Source organism: Parus major, chromosome 10 (genome assembly GCF_001522545.3).
Source record: "Parus major isolate Abel chromosome 10, Parus_major1.1, whole genome shotgun sequence".
Lineage (NCBI taxonomy): Eukaryota > Metazoa > Chordata > Aves > Passeriformes > Paridae > Parus > Parus major.
Window position 1 is genome coordinate 14745809 of NC_031779.1, and position 20879 is coordinate 14766687.

The 20879-nt window shown below is 39.5% G+C and overlaps 1 protein-coding gene across 1 annotated transcript in view; it reads left to right on the forward strand.

Moving 5' to 3' along the window:
- MCTP2 (multiple C2 and transmembrane domain containing 2) overlaps positions 1-20879 on the forward strand; it is a 117768-nt gene that overhangs the window by 74490 nt on the left and 22399 nt on the right. Inside the window, exon 18 of the mRNA XM_015639417.3 lies at positions 20398-20520. Within this exon, the coding sequence (XP_015494903.1) occupies positions 20398-20520 (123 nt within the window). The remainder of the gene's footprint in view (positions 1-20397; positions 20521-20879) is intronic.

Sequence of the window (20879 nt, forward strand, 5' to 3'; positions counted from 1 at the left end):
GGAGATGAGATGAAGAGCAGAATTTCAGTTTTGGTGATGTTTGCCCTGTGCATAAAGGGTTTGGTAGAAATGTTGTTACACAACTGGATAAAACATCCTGGGTCAGAGGAAAGGGTCACACATTGCATTTCTGGGTTCTTCATAGTTTACCTCTCTTCACTGGTCTGGTGTGAAAAATGGTCACACATGGCTGTGTGTGCCTGGGAATATCAGGAACATTCCCCCATGTGAAAAATGTTGCCTGTAGAGTTGACAGTGTTCATATACCAAGAGATACTTTAAGCACTTTGTTCAGTCTTCTCCACCAGTTCAGGGATTGGGAAGATTTGTAGATTTTTTTAAGACCAAAAAGACCTTCTGACATTCCTTTCTGTTTAATCTTGTACAGTTATCTCTGTATTCAACCCAAGATGTGTTTTGGTTGAAGCATACATCACAATAAGGACTTTATTTTGAAGATATCTGGACACAGTTCAGTACATCCCTGTATGGTCCTTCTCGTGTGCCTACACACTTCACATCCTACCTTGGACAATTTTCTACCCATTTGCAGTCTCAGTATTGTAATTTTAGCCTGGTCCTCTTCACTTCTTCCTTATCACACTTTTCTCCATTGGGACATCACTTCCACACAGCATTTTACTGGTGTCCAAAAAGCTGGAGTTGTGTGGTGTAATGTGCCTTGGGGAATGTCTGCTCACAACTCAGCCTATAAGTCTGATTATAACCTGTTTGTTTTCCCCACCCATGCATACAAAAACTTGTTTTCTTACCTTCCTGTTGCACACTTAAACCTCCCTTCTGTATGCAAACACTCTCTGCCTGCTCTGTTCCCCCTTTGCTGGTTGTGGAAGTGAAATCTGTAATAACCAAATCATTCTTACTGTATTATATGTATTTTTAAAATATTTAAAAGTTAATTTTAGTCACAATGATTTTCATGAGGAATTATGCATCATTGCACATTGTGCTTGTGATTTTATACAACATAATTACACCTTCTATTGACAGTTTTCTCTGCATTAATGGTAATTATGCCATTTAATGAAATTACAGTAATTGCATTAAAAAAAATCTGGTGGGATTTAAAAGGATATATTGACTTGAATTTTTACTATCATATATATATATTTTTAAAGTTTGTATGATATTTGCAAGAGACGTTGACAGGATCAGGCAAATGATGGGAAACCAGCCACCAGAGCACCTCTGGTGTGACTGGCAGTGCTGCTGCTGAATTCCTTCAGGGTCCCTGCACACTCACCCATGCCAGAATACTTCATTTTCACTGGCAGCATTTCCCACTCTCCAGCAGGTTTAGGCTTCTTGCTGATCCAGGCTGCTGCCAGGGTGGGGACAGGTGGGAGTGATTTTTCCAGCTCAGCCCTTGCTGGCAGCCAGGGCCAGCCAGACAAAGGAATGCAGCAGGCACAGGCAGTATTTATTTATTTTGCAGTGACATTGCACTGTGTCTACTAATTATTTTATGATGGTTTAGTACTGGGAGGAAGGGGAGGAATGTGTGGTGATGCAGCATAAGGTGTTGGGAATGTGGGGCTTCTGGTGAAACTCACTGCAGCTATTTTATGGGAAAATGACAGGTGTGGGGTCGTTTTGGAGTACTTTGGGCTGCCCAGAAAGCTGGCTGATGCAAGAATAAGGAAGCTTTTGGGGCTGTGGGTGCAGCAGCACAACCCAAATGTAAGCTTTTGTGCTCCTTGCTGCAGAGGTGGGATTTTGTCACTGTTCTCCACTGAGATCTCCAAAGCCTAGGGGGAGCTTTGAGGATGCCTGAGTTTTGGCACTGGCCCCTCGGGCTGGGGGAGCTTGGAAGGCTGAAAATCCCCAGGGCTGGCCGGGTGAGGCTGCAGGGATGGATGTGCACTGCTCTGCCAGTTTGCTTCAGGTCTAACCTGGGGCAGTGGCAGAGAGAGGACAGAGCCTGCAGCCTGGGAACTTGTGGGCATCTCTGCCGAGTGTGTGATTGAACACTGCCACTTCAGCTCCTGATACAGGAGCTGGATCTGAGCCCAGCTAAACTCATCTCAGAGAGAAGATACCAATCATCCTATTACACTTGAACAATTTTTGATCTCTGTTGAGCTGGGCTATATTCACACTGATGAACTATGGGCAAAAGGCCATTTGCTTGTTGACAGTGTCCTCTAAAATTGCTAATTGCCTATCAATAAGAGGGAAATGTTCTTTATCCCCTCAGAAAAAATATTTGTTAACTCAAAATCTGAGCCTTCTGGAGTTTATTTGGGGTAAATCTCTCATTCTGTATGTGGACAAGTGTCTCCTGCATGTTATGGTTTGGCTCTCCCAAGCAAAGCACAAAATGTTCCAGCCCTGTTTGTACTGAGCATAATTCAACCCTGGACATGACAACAATATACGGGTAAAACATCCAATCTAACTCCTGCATTGTTTTGCAACACAGTGATTTATTTTATTTTATTTTTCCCTTGATGGGAGGGGAGTTATAGATCAATAAGAGGAAATTCTTGGGATGAAGGGAACATGAGAAATCTATGGAGAAGGGAGACCACTAGCAGCTATGGAATAAGAGAATGAGTCACCAAACCTCTCTTGCACCTCTGGCCATCCAAGCAGAGAGAAAGAGGTTTAATTTAACTGAGTATTTACCAGTAGGTGGTAATAACTCACTCTTCTGTAGGGTGAGGAGGCAAGATGAGCTCCCCTGAAACATTTCTTACTTTCACTGTGGATTGTCTGCTAATTTTGAACAAGCAGTTCCCTGATACAAAGCATAAACCACCCTGCCATGACTACATGTGTAACTGATGAGAAGGATATAGTCTTTTTTTTCCCCCCCTTTTTTTTCATCCTCACAGTTGAAGACGAAATATAAATCATTGTTCCCAAACTATTCGGGAACAGCATTAAAGTAATGGTAGATTAAAATGTCTCCACATTAAAAAGCTAAATAAAATGAATAGATGTAATCCTAAAGAGAGAAGAATGAGTATTCTTCAAACGCTGAATAGGGAACTTGGAAGAAGAAAAAACTTAAAAAAAAATAAAAAGAAGGAAAAAAGTATTAATGCAAAAGAGATGGTCTTTACATCCGCTTTACTGTAGAGCTTTTGCTAAGGGCTGTTCTCAGCCCATTTGCAGCTTGTGTTTTGCTACAGTTCTAAAGAAGCAGTCGGCAAAGGAAGGAAGGCAGTTTCTATTTAAATAGGGAAGCTGAAAAATAACGCTGCTATAGAAATTCATTCGTGTTAAGGCTCGGGCTGCTGAGGAGCAGCAAGGGGCAGGGTTCAGGAATTTGACCTAGTAAGTAACTCTTCAGAGCCCCCAACATCTCTTCCCCTCTTTCCCTCTGCAAATCCCTGGCAAAGGCACATCTTTAATATCGTCTGGAACTCCAGTGAAAAGGCTGGAATGGAGAAGTGTGATTTATTTCGAGCTGTTATATCCCAGTAAAGGTATTTTCCTAATGACGGAGGACACGTTTACATCCTGCTCCCCCCTGGCTGCTGGTGGCAGTGCCTGTGCAATCCCCAGTTGTGGCTGCAGAGCTGCCAGGAGCACCATACCCGACACAAGTGGCTGCTCAGATGAGAAACAGGCTTCTCCAGACAATTAGAGGAGATGGTTTCACCCTTTTCTCAGCAATTTTTACATTTCCACTATTATTCTTCCGGGGTTGAGGGGGAATACAATTTAAGCTTGAGATCCCAGACTTTGCTTTGCTGCAGCAGTTAAAATTCCTGGAATAGCAACAGTGTTATTGACGAAGCTGAGAGACACACAGCAAAGTAAACACATGTTATTTCCAGCTCTTTCAAAAATGCAGGAACAAACAAGGACAAAGTTAATAGGGAAATAACCACTTTGAGCCTTGACAACACAATAAACAAGATTTAAAAAGCAAAGTTTGAAGCTTTGGAGTCAGGGTGAGATGGAGCTGAGCAGAGACCAGTACAAATATCCCTTTTAACTTAGAAATAGATGGATGGTCTTACATTTCCTGCTCAGGAGTTTTGGGGATTTGCTTCTTACCAGTGAAATAAAAATAAAAGCACAACTATGTTTTGCATCTGAGGAGTCATTTCCTCTGTGTGTGGCTAACAAGGCATTTACCCTATATAGCAGTTCCCTTGATTTTGGGGTTGGGGATCTTCCTCTTAAACTATCCTGTGCTGATATTTTTGAGGCTTTCTGTGTCATGTACTCAAAACTTGAATGCATCACATCAAAATGATTCCCTCAGCCCTGGTATCGAGAGAGACCTGAATCACTGCTTCTCACTCTTTAATTGCATTTTGTTGGGTTTAATTGATGATAAAGCCTTTTAATACCTTGGCTGTGTATGTTAAACTCTCTGTGGTCCAAGTATTTGGGCAGAAGAGCAGTCCTGATGTAGGATAAGCCTCTGTGCAGCTGGTCAGCAGGAATGTGTATGCAGGCATCCAGGAGAGAATTAAGGCAAAGAGAAGGAAATTCAGCTTTGTTATAGTATGTGGGTTTATCCCTAGAAGGTGTTGGTGCTATGGTAGCTGAATAGTACAGGTATCTGTCACTTTTCTAAACCAGATTGGAAATGTAGTTTTCATCTCCTTGGCTATTTAATGACAGACCACAAAGCCAAGATCAAATGGATACAGTTTATCTAATAATAATAATAATAATAAAAAAGGCAAATTAAAAAGTGCTCTTTCTAACTAAAACCTGAACTAGTTGCATCCACAAATCCTTCTGCCTGCCTTTGTGCTCAAGGTGCAACCTGTTGGAGAACTCTGCTCAGTGCTTGCATTTCCAGCTAATTTGATAGCACCATTTATTTATTTACCTTTTTTTTTTTTTTCTTTTCCTTTTTTTCTGCCACAGAAGCTTTGCCATTTGTTTCAAAGCTGTCATTTTTATTAGTCTCCCTGGCTGATCTTTTTGGGCTCTCGTCAGGTGGTGTGTGTCCTCCATTGTCTGCCTGGTCTTGGCAAGCTGTAGGTCCTTTTATTGCCATATGACGTGGGCGTGCTTGCAGCAGTAGCCTGTAATTATACCCACCACAGGTGACAGTTACAAGAGAGCTTTGGTAATAATTTTAGCTGCCTGATCTGATGTTTATGAAGAGCAAACCCTCTTTGTGGTCTGGCTGGAGTTTGCTATATTGTGTTGTACTTTCTCCGTTTGATTTGTGAAATCCTTTTTAATTTTTTTTTTTTCAAATTTTTTATTTTTCCTTAATGTATAATGTCTTGTGTCTCAAAGTCCTGAAGTTTTGCAAAAGATTGCTGTTGATCATATACTATTTTGTACTTTTCCTATTTATTTTTGCATGCCTTGTATTTATTTTGCTTTGTTCAACACAGTAAAATAATGCTCTTGCCTGTTGCTGGGTTTATTTGTATATTTAACATGCTGAACTCCTGTATCTAACGCCTCTCTGGCAGATATTCTGTGTTCTCCCAACTGTGAGAGTAATCACACATTAGCATTTAATTATTATTTTAAATTTTTTTTTTTTTTACTTTTTGCTATTATTTAACTGTTTTAGAAAAGGTGAAAATCTCTCTCCAGGAAGGCAGCACTGCTTCCTTTACTCCCAAAAAAATTGCAAAATTTTGATTATGTCAAATGTGAATTTAGCTCATGATTTTTATGGTTATCTTACAAACCTCCATTCTGACTTCAGGAATTTGCCACCAAAAAATTGGACAAGGCTGCTGTGCCCACTGCCTGAAATCTGACTTTTCTCTTGTGCTGTATTTCTTTTCGCAGTCTTAAATCCTTTAGAGGAACTTCGGATTAAAACTCTTGGGCATCTTCTGAATTTTTGATTCTTGTCACAAGATTCTGACTTGTAAGTCTTCTGAATTGAATGGCAGGTTGAAAACCAAGAGAAATTTATCTGCAATAATTTGCTGTCTTATCTGATCCCAAAGAGATGATTTTCCATGTCAGGATCCAGTCATTTTCATTTTCCCAATTTGCCTGGTGCTTTTTCTGAAAGTTCACTTTATTCATAGACTAGAAATTGCATAAACAAAGATGAAATTAGTATTCTGAGTTGAATGAATGTTGCATCTGCGTGAGACTCATTAAACAGGAGTGTGAGACAGAAGCTACTTACCCACCACTATTGGAAATACCAGAATTTGAGAAGCTTATTTGTAAAATTCCCGAAGTTGGCATGGAGTTAGACTCTGCAAGCTGTATGGGAAAAACATACGGCTCAGCCCAAACAAACAAACAAAAAAGGCAGGAAAGCCATGGCTTGTAGGATGAAAAAGGTATATATATATAAGGAAGCAAAACTGCTACTGAGATTAAAAATTCTTATACTTAGTGTGCTCCTTTTTCCCCCCAGAGCCACAGGTGTATTGATTTTCTTTCAGTCAGCATCTGCTTGGGTTTGGCTCATTATTCACATTACTTTGACCTGACACCTCTCAGAAAGTGCTTTAAAGCACTTGGTTTTATAGGAAAATTTTAGACATTGACTATTATTTCCTATGCCATTGGTGGAACAACCCTGTCAGTATTTTTTTTTCTCTTTTAATTTTAAGAACATAGGTTTCTTGTTTTTTTGCTTGTTGTTTTTAACACAAATGTAAGCTTAGAGCAACACTGCATTCCCCTGAATCATAGAGGAAGTTTTTATTCTTCCAGAATGAGGGAATAAGTAGAGGCTCGTCTGTAAGTGGTTTAAATCACTGTAACTCCTCTAGCTTCAGCAAACCTGTGTTATTTAACATCAGTTAAAAAAACTACATCCTCGTTTTGGGCAAAAAATCCTGTGTGAATAGAATTATCAGGTTTTCTGAGAGGAGGAAAAGCCTGTAGATGGCGATGGACCCTCAGGAATGAGCCAGCTCTGGCATTCAGGCTTTTGTCCGATTTTTTTGGCAGGTTTTCTTTCTCTTGCTTGAACTATTTTTTAAAAAAAAATTAATTCACCCTTTCTCTCGGTGCTAATGTAACACTAGTTGCAGAAATCGTGACAACTGGAAGAAATTTCCTATTTGAAGGTAATGCAACATTTTGGGTTTATGATGGAGACAGATGCACCTTGAGGGATTTCTCAAGGAGTTTTGCTTGTTGGGCTTTTTTTTTTCTTTTTTCTTTTAAATAAGAGAGTTGGATCCTTTACAAGTTCTGAAATAAAAAGGGATTAGTGGAGAAGCTGCAGAGCAAATACACTTTTTTTAAAAGCCTGTTCTCATTGAGCTTTAGTTTTCTTTATTAGCAACTAAGATGTTGCTAAGATGTGCTTTAACTTAGAGGTAATTCTTAAGTAAGCAGAAAGTTCTTGGGTTGTTTGAGGATAGCAGTAATAGTAAAAATACCTTAAATCAGGGTATGTCCCTTCCATTATTTTTATTTTTTTTTTTAAATATTCACTTGGAAATAAACCTGGAGCAGTGGGATGACTGCAAAATCCCAGAAATCTGATCTAAAAAAAAAAATCTGTACTATTAATTATGTATAAATTTGACTGCTTCCACAGTAAAGGTTTGCACTGCTACCAATAACATCAATAGAGTTTTGATCTCTTCCCCAACAGCTTCATGAAAATTAAATCTCTTATTCTTAATTGTGGCATCCACACTGTAGTCAAGCTTAGCAGGTTTCTTTTGGTGTTTTTCTGTGTGGGGTTTTTTTTATTATTTTCTAAAGGTAGTGCTGTGATTTTGAGAAGTGTTAATAAATATGTAAAACATGTAGTGTTTTGTACCAGTCTAATATGCTGATTTATTTTACCTTTAGCATTACCCCTGTAAAGTCAGCATGTTTACTGAGAGATGAGTGCCAAAGGTGAGCAAAAGTCTTCACTAAAACAGCTTTTAACTACTTTGCTCGCTGAGGTTCAGAACTTTCTACTTTTGTTTTGGGAGAAGTCACTGTCTTCTGTACTTTCCTTCAGCTTTCATCTTTTAATGGAAGAGAAGAGCAGCACATCTCTGTATCAAAGCCAATTGTCAGCTTTCATTAGATGCATTCTATTGTTTGTTCAGATTAGAAATAACTGCATTACACTTTGACTTTGAAGGCTTGCTTGTTTTTAAATATACTGGGTATATGTGACCTTTTTGTCATTTGTGATGCACTTGGCTTGGCAAATTTGAGATACCCATTTCAACAGCAGCCAAACCTTTTTGTAATGCAGGTACTCCACAAAAAGGCACTTTTTGTTGGTCTAGAAAAGTAAAACAAAACCTGCTGCTAATGAAAACTGTTAATAGCCTCATCTAAATATTTTTAGCCATGTGGGTACCTCAAATGCATCGCATGGTGGGGGAGAACCCCCAGTGCTCTGGGAGACTGCAGCACCCATCTTTTAGCAGTGGGTGGGAATCCAGTGAGCTGCTTTTATCCTCCCATTATGTTTTGGCCATTGGAGATGTGGCTTCTGTCAGAACATGATGGCAAAAAGTCTAATTCCATTAAAAATTTGCACTAAGCAAATTTTCTTAAAATGTTTAGAATATTAAATGGGAAATGCATAATTGATACAGTGATATTAGCTTTTTTTTTTTTTTTTTTTAACTGAACATGCCCATCAGGAATGAGATGATGACTTGTTCTAGCAGTTAAGAAAACTTCCCCAGATACTTCCATGTACACATTTGGGAAAATTATTTGCAATGATATATTTCAATTTCCTTAATAAACTAGACCTGTCTTCCTAATTCCCTTTCCCTTAAGTCCCTCTGCAGGGGTTAAGAAATGAAGTATTTTGAAATTATTATCAGATAACTGTTTCTATGAATAAAAAACTAATCTAAGGCTTTTTTTTTTTTTAAGAAAAAAAAATAGATTTATATTCCAAAGCTGGGAAATAAACAGTGGCAGTAGAAAGGAAATATGAGATTAATAAAAATGAAGACATTTTGCAGAGCTACTCTGGATGGTTTTAATCTTGTTTTGTTTCTTTTTTTTTTTTTTCTCTCCTTTTTCTGGGAAGTAGTACTTCTGCAGCAGCATGCATTGCAATGAAAACAATTCCTGCTTTCTTTCTTGAAAGTTGTAAGAATACTGGCAGAGCCCGTGGTCCTTTAGTGCCCAATGAATCCTGTCTCACACTCTGATACCTACAGTAAGACACACAGAGTGGCGATGAGATCAAATGCTCTGGTTAAAAAGCCTTAGGGAAGCATTATGTGTCTGAGGTCTGATCTATTGTCTGTGAGGTCGGAGAGTGTTAATGCACTCTGCAAAGATTAAACTCCCTCTCTAATTGCTCCAACACTTCCTTAAAGGATTTAAACAGTCAGGAAAGGTGATGCTCCTTGTCAATTTTTGTCTTCTGACAGCTGTTGAAGTTTATCTGTCTTTCCATGGAGACCACTAGATCATGCAAACCAAGCGGTGGCAAAAGCACAGACCCCGAATTAGGACTGAGAGCAATGAATGTTACTATTTACAACTATTTCAGCTTTTAAATACTGTAAGTCCTGAGACCAGGGTTGCTCCTACATTGCCATGCCATTTACTTTTGGTTGCAGGAGTTCCTGAAGTCCCATGAAAAGTTTTAACTGCTGAATTTGATGAGAAGTCACCCTTTTAATTCAGAAGTGCTCACGTTGTGGTCTCCACCCCTTATTGCTGGGCTGGTGCTTCCCCAGCCCATCTCTGTGGGACTGAGCCCAGCACTCACAGCCACAGCTTCTTTATCCCAGGGCAGTGCCACACCTCAGCTGCCCTGAGGTACTCTGCTATTCACCCCCAGCATTTTCCTCTCTCATCAAGTCTGATGAGCATTTGAGTTCTCTTGGTCCATAAATCCTGGAACAAAAATTTACTCAGAAGGCTGGTAAAGCTCAAGGCAGGAAAGTTTTTCTGCTTCTGAACCAGAATGTCCACACTGACAAGTACCTGACTCCTGTCACTGGATTTTTTTGAAGCAAAATAAAAATTTGCCCAGTGGATAAAAACCACTTAAAAGAATTGGTTTATTATTTGGCAGTCTAGATATTTGAAATAGCCTATGTTTGCAAAGGATGCTGCTTTTGCTTGGAAAGTACTTTAAAGGCAAGGAATGGAAAAAAGGGTAAATGTTACTGAGAAAGGAGAAGCACGGCTCCACCCCAGGAGAACTTGGGAGGTTCAATATTTCTGCAACAAGGCTGTGGTATCCTCACGTTCACAGAAGGGCAGCATTACTGAAACAAGAGTGGAATTTGACCCATCTTTTTCAAAATGCCTGTTCCTGTTTCACAGACAGATGTGAGTGGGTCCTGTTTCACTGCAGCTCACACGACGTGACAGGTCCTGCCGACCAGAGAGCCATCCTGTAGTTATTTTTTCTGGTGGATCAGAAGCTTTTCAATTTGATAGTGTCTGTGTTTTTGCTAGTCTTGCAGCATCTAAATGTGTTGGTGTATCGAATCCATTTCACACATAAACGTATAAATATGACCTATATAAATATACATATATTCAATGCCTCTTTTCTAGACTCTGAGCAGATGAGTAATACAGCTGTTCAAAGGAGAAAAGGATTTTTTCTTTCTTTCTTTTCTTTTTTTCTTTTTTTTTAAAGCCCTCTTGGCTCTGAATCGGAAATTGAGGAGCAGAATTCATCAAGTGTATTCTGATCGTTCTCAGATGGGTAGTTCCTCCTTCCCTTCCTGCATAGCATGTTCCTTTGCACTGTTGCTATATTACATGAAATGTTTCATCTGTATATAAAAATTAAAAATTCAAACAAAAATCTGGCCCACATGAAGAACAGGCCCTTTGGGCATATGGTTCATTATGCATATTCGTTTAATTACTAAAACACTTGGGATGTCTCTACTGCCCTTGCTTTCAACTTGTAAAGTTGGATCTGTTCTGCAGCACAGAATATGTTGAACAGGCATGTGTCATAAAGGACTTCAGTTTTCTCCTACTTCAAGCTCTATATAATGTTCTTGGCTGAATCGTTAGAATTTACTGATTATTAGTTCAATCCACTGCATCAAAACAGCATTTTGGGATCTCTTTTCTCTTAACACCTTCTCTAACCCCAAAAAAGCAAGTTTTACAGTGGTTCAGAGTTGTGTTTAGTGTTGAAGTAATGTGAGACTCAGGATTTAGATTTCAGGCACATTCCCACAAAGCACCTAAAGCTGCATGTTGAAGCTGTATAACTTTTATTAGCTAGGAAGGGATTGCTGTGATAGTGTGACTTTAATTGATTTTCAGGGCAAACAGGTGGTGATGGTTTAGGCATCCCCCAGTCTCCTGCCATTCCTAATTTGGAGTTGCACATATAATAGCTTTATTAAAATAAACAATCTTCTCGCTTTAGTTTTACCTGAACAGCTGCCTGAAATTGCGGGAGTCTTGCAATTTTTAATTTTTTTTTTTTTAAAAAAAAGATTTTTCTATGTTTTAAAAAGCAACCTGCTACAGGTCTGCTAGTAGAAAATCTCTATTACATAGTCATGCTGTCAATATACAGGGGGTGTTTTTGTGTGTCACTGCTGTTAGCTTACAATGGTAACATATCCAGGGTGTAATTACAGTGAGCCTCAGTCAGCTTCATGCATTTGTTCTGTAATGCAGCAATTTTGTCACACTGCAGATTATGAACCTGCTGGAATTGTTTAAGTGTTGTGCAATCACACTGCTCCTGGTGTCCTGGGTGTGTGTCAGGGCTGGGGCTCAGTTATGAACTGCATTTCTGCTCTTTGCTGTGGGAAATCTATCCCAGGAAGATGAAGAGACTTCCTGGGCTCTGGCACGGGGTTGTGTTGGGGAATCCCAGTTTAAGGACAGAGAATAAATAATCTGGAATTCTTTGTCTGAAAGGATATAATGTCACTGCTTTATATGTGCTGTAGAGGTGTTTTTCTGGGTTTGTGGTCATGGTATACTGGTTTGTTGGTTTGGGATATTTTTTTAATTTTTTTTTGTTGTTCCTTTGCTCTGTTTCAGCCTGGAAATGTTTTTTTTAGGACTGGAGGTTTTGGAAAAGAGGGTAGCAGGCAGTCTTGTACCAATGGTGTTACGATCATCTATTCCTCATTTGTCTGGGTTTACTGCCAGGTTCTACAAACCTGTTTTTTGATTTTTTTTTCCCCTTGTGCCATAGATGGAAATGCCAGGGAAGTAACCTTATGTGTGATTCTCATTGAACACAATCTAATTTAACATGTTTCCTTTATTAGAGAGCTCTTTTCCCCTTATTCAGCTCTAATTTATATTATGAACGTGAAGGAGGAGTCATTAAAGTGGTTTAAACATATCATTTAAGATTCCCATTTGTTACCAATTGGAACCCAGTTGGGAGCCCAAATTTAAGAGCACTTCCACCACCACTCCTTCCACTGCTGAACAATTACGTCACCATCTGTCCCTTGCTGCTAATGTTTCTCAAAATGTTAACAAATACATCTCCAAATAAGTGGACATTTATCAGCTCAGCTAATGATAATTTTTTCCATGACCCTTTTAAGGTGTTCACCTTATCCAGAATAACTAAAATTTGCCTACACTTTTTGCTTTCTTTAAACAGCACAAATATATTTTTTTTTCTGATGCTTTTTGGAAGAATTATTTACTTTAAGATCAGTTTTTTAACTTGCATAATGCCTGTCTTCCCTGCAAACAGATTATAACTTTGTGTATGAGAATAATTCCAGAGCTATGACCCTGCTGAAAAACAAACCAAAACATTAGAATTTAAAAATTACCATTTAATTTATCTACAATGTAAAACAACAGATGCTTTTTTTTTTTTTTTTCTTGCATGTCACCCCCTCTTTGTTTTGGGATCTTCTCCAGTCACCTTGGTCTGTGATAGTAACCTCTTTAGAAATAAATAGCATGCAGATTTATTCCCCTGGCCCATCCCCAGAGGATTACCCCAAAACATAGAAAACTGCTGTAATTTTTCTTTTTTTTTTCCTCTTTTTTTTTTTTTTTTTTTTTTTTTCTGATTTTAAGCTTTATTGCTTGAGGGTCTTAACTGTATTTTACTTGGCACAGGAAATGTAAAATACGTTAGATAAAAGCATGAGAGAAAAATTAGACCAGTCAGCATGTTGGCAAACAGCTATTTCTTCAGTGTCTGCCGCCTAAAAGGATTTGAAATCTTTTACTCTAAAACTGTTGTACGTACATAAATATAGAACCCAAAACTCATGTTGTAGCTGATTCTGTTTTAACCTCTTTTAGGGATTAGGGATAAAGTAGGAGCCACAGGGAAATTGGGCAGGGGCACCCACTGGACTCGTGGGCATTTGCTTTGGGGGTTAAATGCACGTATTTTAGAGGGCAGAGGTGGCACCCCTTCGTGTTGGAAATTATCTTCCACACTGACCAATGTGCCAGGTAATTGTCAAATAGCTGGAATGCAATGTAGAAATCTTAACTCACACGTAGACGTTACAAGTGATGAGTTCAGTGAAATAAATTTAGACTGAGTGCCTCTTCCCTGACCTCCTCATGACAGAAATAAACCCATGGATCTTGGTTCCACTTTTCTAGGCTGGGTAACCTCATTAACATAACGAAAATAATCAGAATAAAAGAAAACCGTCACTTTTTAATGAGCTCCGTTTTTGTTTTGCTGTTATCTCTTTCTGATTCCAGGCATTGTTATGAGTAGGGGATAAATCCATTGAACGTGTTAATGACAACAGTAATTCAGGCTCAGAGTGGGGACATTTTGTAAGTGTTTGCAGCCTTGAGTGTAGCATCCCAACCTTCCCTGATGGAGCTTCCGACGGCAGTGTCCCAAGAGGATGGTGGAGAACAGATTGCAATATTGTCAGCTCTTCTCATTCCTCTGCGACTTTTGCAGAACATGCTTCTTCTTAAAGCACTATTTCTTAAGAGTCCTGTGATTGCACATGAATCACAGCTTTCATTTAAAACACAAATGAGTCTCTACTTCCTACCAGCAGCAGAGAAAATGAGATCCCCCTGAAGAGTCTAAATCAGGCAATGACAAAAAAGGCCCTAACACATATTGACTTAAACAGTATGAGTTTTTTCGCATGTTTTTGGGACTATTTTTGTTGGTTTTGCATATCTTTTTTTTTTTTTTTGTTGGGAGTGGGGAACATTGTTTTTTTTTTTGCTTTTGCTTTTGAATATTTGGTAAAATTGCAACCATGCTGATCACACTGATCACAGTTCCCATCCACCACAGGTTTTATTCTTTTATTCCTTTTTCTTCTCGAATCCTCACACATGATGTAAATTTTCAAGAACAAGTTGGGTATCTCCCAACAAGCTGGGGTCCTCTTTTCACCCTTGAGCCTCATCCTGGGCCATTCACTCAGCAAGATGCAGCTGGGAAAAGAAGAGTTGGGACGTGGATATGGCAGCAGGACCTGGCTTCGTGTCATTTAGCCTGTGCAGACAACTGGGTTGGGCAAACATGGCTTGTTGTTTGTTATCCAAAGCATTACCTGAGGAAAAAACCCATTAGGTTGTTGCACATGGTAACAACTTGTGCAAACATCTCCTTTATTTCTACTTCTCGTTCTGTGCAGTCACATGTTAGGCAGACTGAGGGTTTTTTGGGGCACAGTTTGATTCTTTGGTTTGGCTTTTGGGATGTTTAGGTGGATTTCTTTTGTTTTTGGATTCTGGTTGTGCTTACACTTGGCTTCAAAGAGCTTTTTGCCTTGTGGTACACCCTTAAAAAATTAGTAAGTTGTACACTGGTGTGTGGAGCAATGCAGAGATAATTTGTAATGTGGCATAAATATTTAAAGCCTATTCCTTCAGGTCATTTTTGATTTTGGTCGTTGCCGTTCAATACAGCGCACGTTCCGCGTCGCCGTTGAGATGCTCTGCGTTCTTCTGCCGGGGACACAAAAAACAAATTGAATCTAAAGTAAATAGGTTTCTTCTGCCAGTGCTGGTTTATTTAAGTATAATTTCTCTTCCTGCCACCTTCTCCATTACTGCATTGCAATGAGGGAGAGACTCTGCTCAGAGCTGACCCTCCTTGAGCTCCAGCTTCCTGGCTGTGAAGTGCAATGAGAGCAGGCTCTGAGGTGAGGGAGCATCAGGTGGATGTGGGAAGGAGAGGATCAGTCACAACGACTCTGGAATTCATCTTTGGAAGAGGATCTTTAGTGGGAAATACATGCTACATGGTTTTCTCAACCTTTTTTTTTTTTTTTTTTTTCCCCTGTGCCTTGAGATATTAGGGGGGTATTAAGATAATTTGCATTATTTTTAATGGCTTCTTTTTTTTAATTCTCTCACTATTCCATGGAAATTCAGCACAAGAGCACAAGCCTCATTGCTGCACTCCCATCAGTCTGGGCCCTCCCCAGGCATCCTGATTTTTGTCAGTGAAGGCTCAGCACTGCTGTGTTCCTGCATCCATATTGCCCATATCTGGAAGAGATGGCTCCATATGCACAGCTATATATGCACATATGCACAAATGTACTGCTCTCTGTGAGTGTGTTCATTCTCTCCTCTACTCTTGTCCTCTCCCTGTCTAAGGGCAGGAATAAGTATCTGTCAGAAATAATTTGTTGTCGACAGGCTTATTGCCTCCAAGGGATTCGAGTGCCCTTTTGGGGAGCCAGTATCTTATGTTATTGGCTAATATCCTGTATTTTGTTTGGAGCAGAGGGACTTAAAGCTTAGAAATCCCCCCCAAAATAGAGAATTCATCCCTGAATATTTATTCTCAAAAAATTCTCGTTTTTTTCGAGTTCATTTGAATGCATACATGGTAACTTGAAACTTGTGTAGCCCAGAAATAAATTAAAAGTACAGAATTCCTCTCCCCTGTGAATAAGGGAGAGCACATCTTTCTGTCTCAAATTAAATGCACTGATTTGTTTTAGTTTAGTTTAGTTCAAAACAAAACTTGGAGGTTCACAGCAGTATCAGCCCGAGTTTTTCTCCTGCCTTCACGAGTTACACAGAACGTGTTTATAAATCTCAAGGAAACTTTTGATGAAGCTGTTAGAAGTTTAGAGTTCAGTTAAATTGTGGCTTTTGAAACTTGGAGCTTCAAACAATATTTTTCACAGCTCTGCTGATGAGGCATTTCATTAGCATTGGAGCCTACACTGGCCAAGAAAATAACTTTTTACCATAGGTTCCTTGCATGCATTTAATCTCCTTTCACTTTTATTTCTTCCATCTGATGGAATGTAACACTCTCCTCCCATCACTGGTGTTGTTCAAGAGTTATTCTGTCACACAGCACAGCATCCCTCTTTGCACCTCAAAGGCTTTACCAGGTCAAAAAGAACCTGTTAATTTTACACTTAGAAAAATTGTAATTACTGTGTAGAAAAATGACGCAGAAAATCCTATCTTACGCTAGGTTTCTAAGCCTCTTAAAACTGTTCTATCCCATGACTGTGGGTTTGCTGGTGACAAATGTTTTATGGGCATATTTTAGTAGACACCCGTCTAAAATCTGGTCTTAATAGTCAGATGCTAAATTGGAACCAGAGCAGCAGAAAAACCAGATTTGAAACGTGTTTCTAAGGGTTTGTTTTTACTTTCAGTTGAGGCTGCCTTCTCTCATCTTTTGTACTGCTGTCAAAAGGGCCACTCTCATGGTTGTTCAAACTCCATGCTTCTTGACAGGAACAGTTGGACCCCTCTTCAATGATTTTCAGATGAAACAGCTTCCAAACCTCCAGAGCTTTAACTTGTAGTTATTAGGCCCTTTGAAATAGCAACACATTAATCAGCTGAAATCAAGTGGTCCTTTCTCCAAGGCTGTGATATTGCTGTTGTCTTTTAGGTAGAGCTCTAGTCTAAATATTAGTTTCAAGAGCTCTTTTTATTTTTTTTCCTTTCCCTCTACATAGGTCTATCTCATTCCTGTTTCTATTTTGATCATTGTTTTAGAATGCTGTGAATTAAAGTGCTCACTTCTATAATAGGCTTTTATACTCTCAAATTGCAGTAAAAGGAGTACTGTAGAAAACTCGCTTCTACTACATTAACTCTTAGTTTAGAAATTGGCTGCTGTGCTTTTAACTTTTCCCATTCACAGTGTGAAGTCCAGCAGAAAAAGTATCAATTATGTAACAGATTATGTCTGACAGAACTTTGTCTAACAACGAGAAACACTGAAAAAATAAATGGTTTGTTGAAACTGGATCATTTGAATCAGGGCCATGGTTTGTGGCTTTCTGACTTCTGTGGCACTGGGAAAGTGATCTGAACCTGTTAATGGATTCCCTTGCTAGGTTATCTATTAGGCAAAAGGCAGACTGGGGATGACGAGAAATCAGGAAGATACTCTTCCTTGCATTAGCCCTTATTTACATCAGCAGCTGAAGCATTCTTGAGTTTTGGCAAAAAAAAAAAAATTGATAAGAAAGTAATTTAGGGAGCATCATTCAAGACCTTCTCCCAGGCATAAAGTATCACTTTATGAGGAGAGAGTAAAAGCATGTGTGATTAAGGACCTTGTCATTTGGAGAGTGGGATCTGTGTCACAGGACTGCTGGTGCTGTGGTCAGTGTCAGGGAGCTGCCTGAAAGCTGATAAAACAGGACATGGGCCTGCTTGGGATCTGCTTTGAAAACTGATGCTGCAGAACTACTCAGAAGGCTGTTAGAACAACAGAAATATTTCTATTCGCTCTATAAACACACTCTGAACTTTAATTATGTACTGTATGTTCACAGCAATCATTTCCCATACCTCCAAGGCTAAATAATTTCTGAATAGCTAAATCAATTTGTCTTGTGTCTGTGTCGTGTCACAGTAATGAAAGTTCCCTGTACTGTGGCAATAGCAGCAAAGCAGCTCTTGTTAAGGAGATGTGGGAGCTCTATCAAAGCTTCACTGTCTGAGACATAACTCAGCAGCTGATTAACCAGTCAGCATTAGAAAGGAAGAGACAGCATGCCTCAGCTACCCATTGAGCCTACAGTGAGATTTTGTAATTAGGTTTGAAGTTTTGTTTGAGGTCTGCAACTTAATAATACACAAAATGTACTGTAAGATCTAAAATCACCAAGGTCTTGGTTTCTTAGCTTGCCTGAGTGACCTGTGATTGCAAGGTTGTGTTGCACTTGCAGCCGAGCAGGGTGATGTTCACATAGGATGGTGACAGATGCACTAAAATTGGGTCAAGTCCTGCACTTGAGTGAATGAAGAGAGGTTCTTCAAGAGCTTCATTGACTCCTTGTAGGACTTTGCCTGGCTGGCTGCTGCTGGGGCCTTTTTGCTGCATCAGGAGAAGGCTGAGTTTGCTCATAGCCCAGGGAGGTGGTGCAAAGGCAGCCCCTTCCCATGGGCTACAGCAAATGTTTTGAATTAAGACCTGGAAATAAGAATTTCTATTAAAGGAATTTACATAAGAATCAGATGTATATTTATATGTATGTCTTTTTTTTTTTTTTAATTTGTGTGTACCTGAGAAAGATACCTGTGGATTTATGTGCAATAACAGGTCCTTGTTCTTTGGAGTGACATTTAGGGTAGGACAGAAGCTGTTATCACCTTCACTTTGTCTTAAAAGACAAGCATATATTCATCCAAGGGAGTTGGAGTAGCTTCAGAGGAACTTGTTAAGGTTAGAACTTTTCATTTCTGGGAGATGTTTTAACTGGGAATATCAAAATTATTGAAGGCTTTATTAGCTAAAGTTATGCAAGACTCCTGTAAGACAAGTACCAATTCTTGGCCTGGATTCATGTGTTTCTGTTGCCTTGCTTACATACTAAATGTGGCTGTGTGAATCATTATCACTTCTAATTTTTTAGTATGTTGAAAAACAGGATCAAAAAGGGAAAAAAAAAACCCAAACCAAATCGTCTTCCACATTCCTGTGCTGCAAATCAATAGCATGGGGATATATTGCCTGGATGTCAGCCCATTTTATAAATGAATATATCTCAGAGATTGCTTTACTGGCCAACAAATGCCAAGAACAGGATGACAGTCTAATTCCTTGCATAGCAACAGCTAACATGAAATCAGGTACACTCCAGAAAATGCAAGTGCTGTTTGGGCAAGGTTATGCATACAGGCATTGTTTCCTGGTTTATGTTTGGCCCATGGTAGGTATTAACTTGCCATTTGTCTGATGTCAGACAAGCTTTTTTGTTTAAAAAGTTAAAACAGCTGCTGTTTTGTGGGGGTGTAAGTTCTCACACTGCTGAATGCAATGGGAAGTGTTTCTTTGGTACAATGTGGTTACACTTTCAGGTCCATAACAGAACATACATTGCCATAAAAATTCCCATTCTACAACTGCCAGCATTGTCTTTGTATGTACTATTTGGCAGGCCAAGGATGAGAGGAGGTGGATATTTAGCTTCCTCATCACCCATAGAGTTTTCCCTTTGTTGATGGAGATACTTTTACTGGATCTGACTCATTTCCACTTACCTGTATTATTCTAAAAACGTGATTGTTGTTTCTGATCAAACCAACCTCTTCTGGAGGAGGAAAAATCAGAAAAATGTGTTTGTGCCATGTCTTTGAAGGAGATTGCTTAAAATAGCTTCAAGTTGCTACCAGCATTAGGCAGTTCTTCTGGAAACACTATGTATGTAGTAGAAAAGGAAATGGGATCACAACATACATTTTATGGCAGTTCTGGATTTAGTTTATTAACTTTGCATTGCCAACCCCTCCAAGTTTGCAGGTGTTGTTGGTACTTGTAAGATAGGATTGCAGTTTGGCTTGTAACTTTTTTTTTTAAAATCCTATGTGCTTTTTAGATTCCCATCGTGTTATTTGTGTGTTTTGCTGTTCCAGTTTGGCTTCTGGTTTTGCTGCTAGTGGGTTTTGTCAGATACCAGTCCAAACACACAGACTCATACTGGTTTTTAGGAAAAGAGACTCCAAAGAACCAGTGAAATCAGAATATGCTGTGCTGACAAATGGCAAAAGTATGAGAATGGAGACTAGGCTGACTGGATCCCTTTCCAAAATAATGCATCATGTGCAGCCTAAGGCCTTGCCTCCTGCAAGGTGACAGTCCTTTCTCTGTGCTGCTGGGCCAAGAATGTAGGTGGATTGATGGTGAAGATGCATTTGCTGATCATCCCCTGTGGAGTGACAAGGGAGCTCCGTGGCTCCTGTTGCACAAGAGGAAAATGCTCTTCCCTAGCCTGGGAAAGATCTGCTGGCATTAGGGTTTGATCAAGTGGAGCAGATTTACCTCTCCAAGTGCATCTGTTGTATTCCAGCACTAAGGACAAAAGGCTGGAGGGGTCCCAGGAAGGAGTGGAGAAAGCCTTTGGACTGACCTCGTGTTCATAGCCTTCTCCTGCCCCAGGTTCAGGGGAGGAGAACCCAGCGAGCAGCAGCCTAATGAACTCACACAGAACAGAGGGAGCAGATTTCTTTGCCAAAATAATTAATAAACTGAATGAGATTAGCAGAGATTCAAGGATGAATGTGCAGAATGAAAATGACTGGCAGCCTTTGTTACATGTCTTTTTCTTTCAAAACTTGTATGTGTTCTCCCAGGTATTTGTGGTCACCGTCTGGACCGTGGAGCTGTACATGGTGCCCCTGGCTTTGCTGGTGCTCTTTGCATACAATTTCTCCCTCGTCACAACAGGGAAGGTCAATAATGCCCAGGATGCCCAGGCAAGTAGAATGGCAGTAAGATTTCTGGTAGCCCCAGTTTGCCCCTGAGCAAAGTGTCATGCGTCTGAATGGCATTTTGCTGTTGTGTAGCTAAACAGCACTTCTGTTCCAAAGTTACTGAAAAGAAACCTCAATTATCTCAATTTTCATTATTCAATTAAAGCAATAAACCATTCAGAGTAGGAGAAGAAGATGAGAGTGTGTAGGAGGAAGATTTCACTTACTAAATAACTACAAACGTTTTGAAGTTGAATTGAGAAAGGTTTGCAAAGCAGCAAGTTCCTAAATGCCATTCCCCTCCTGCCATTACACTTTGCAACACACTAATGATTCATGTTTCACAGAAGAGGAAAGTCAAT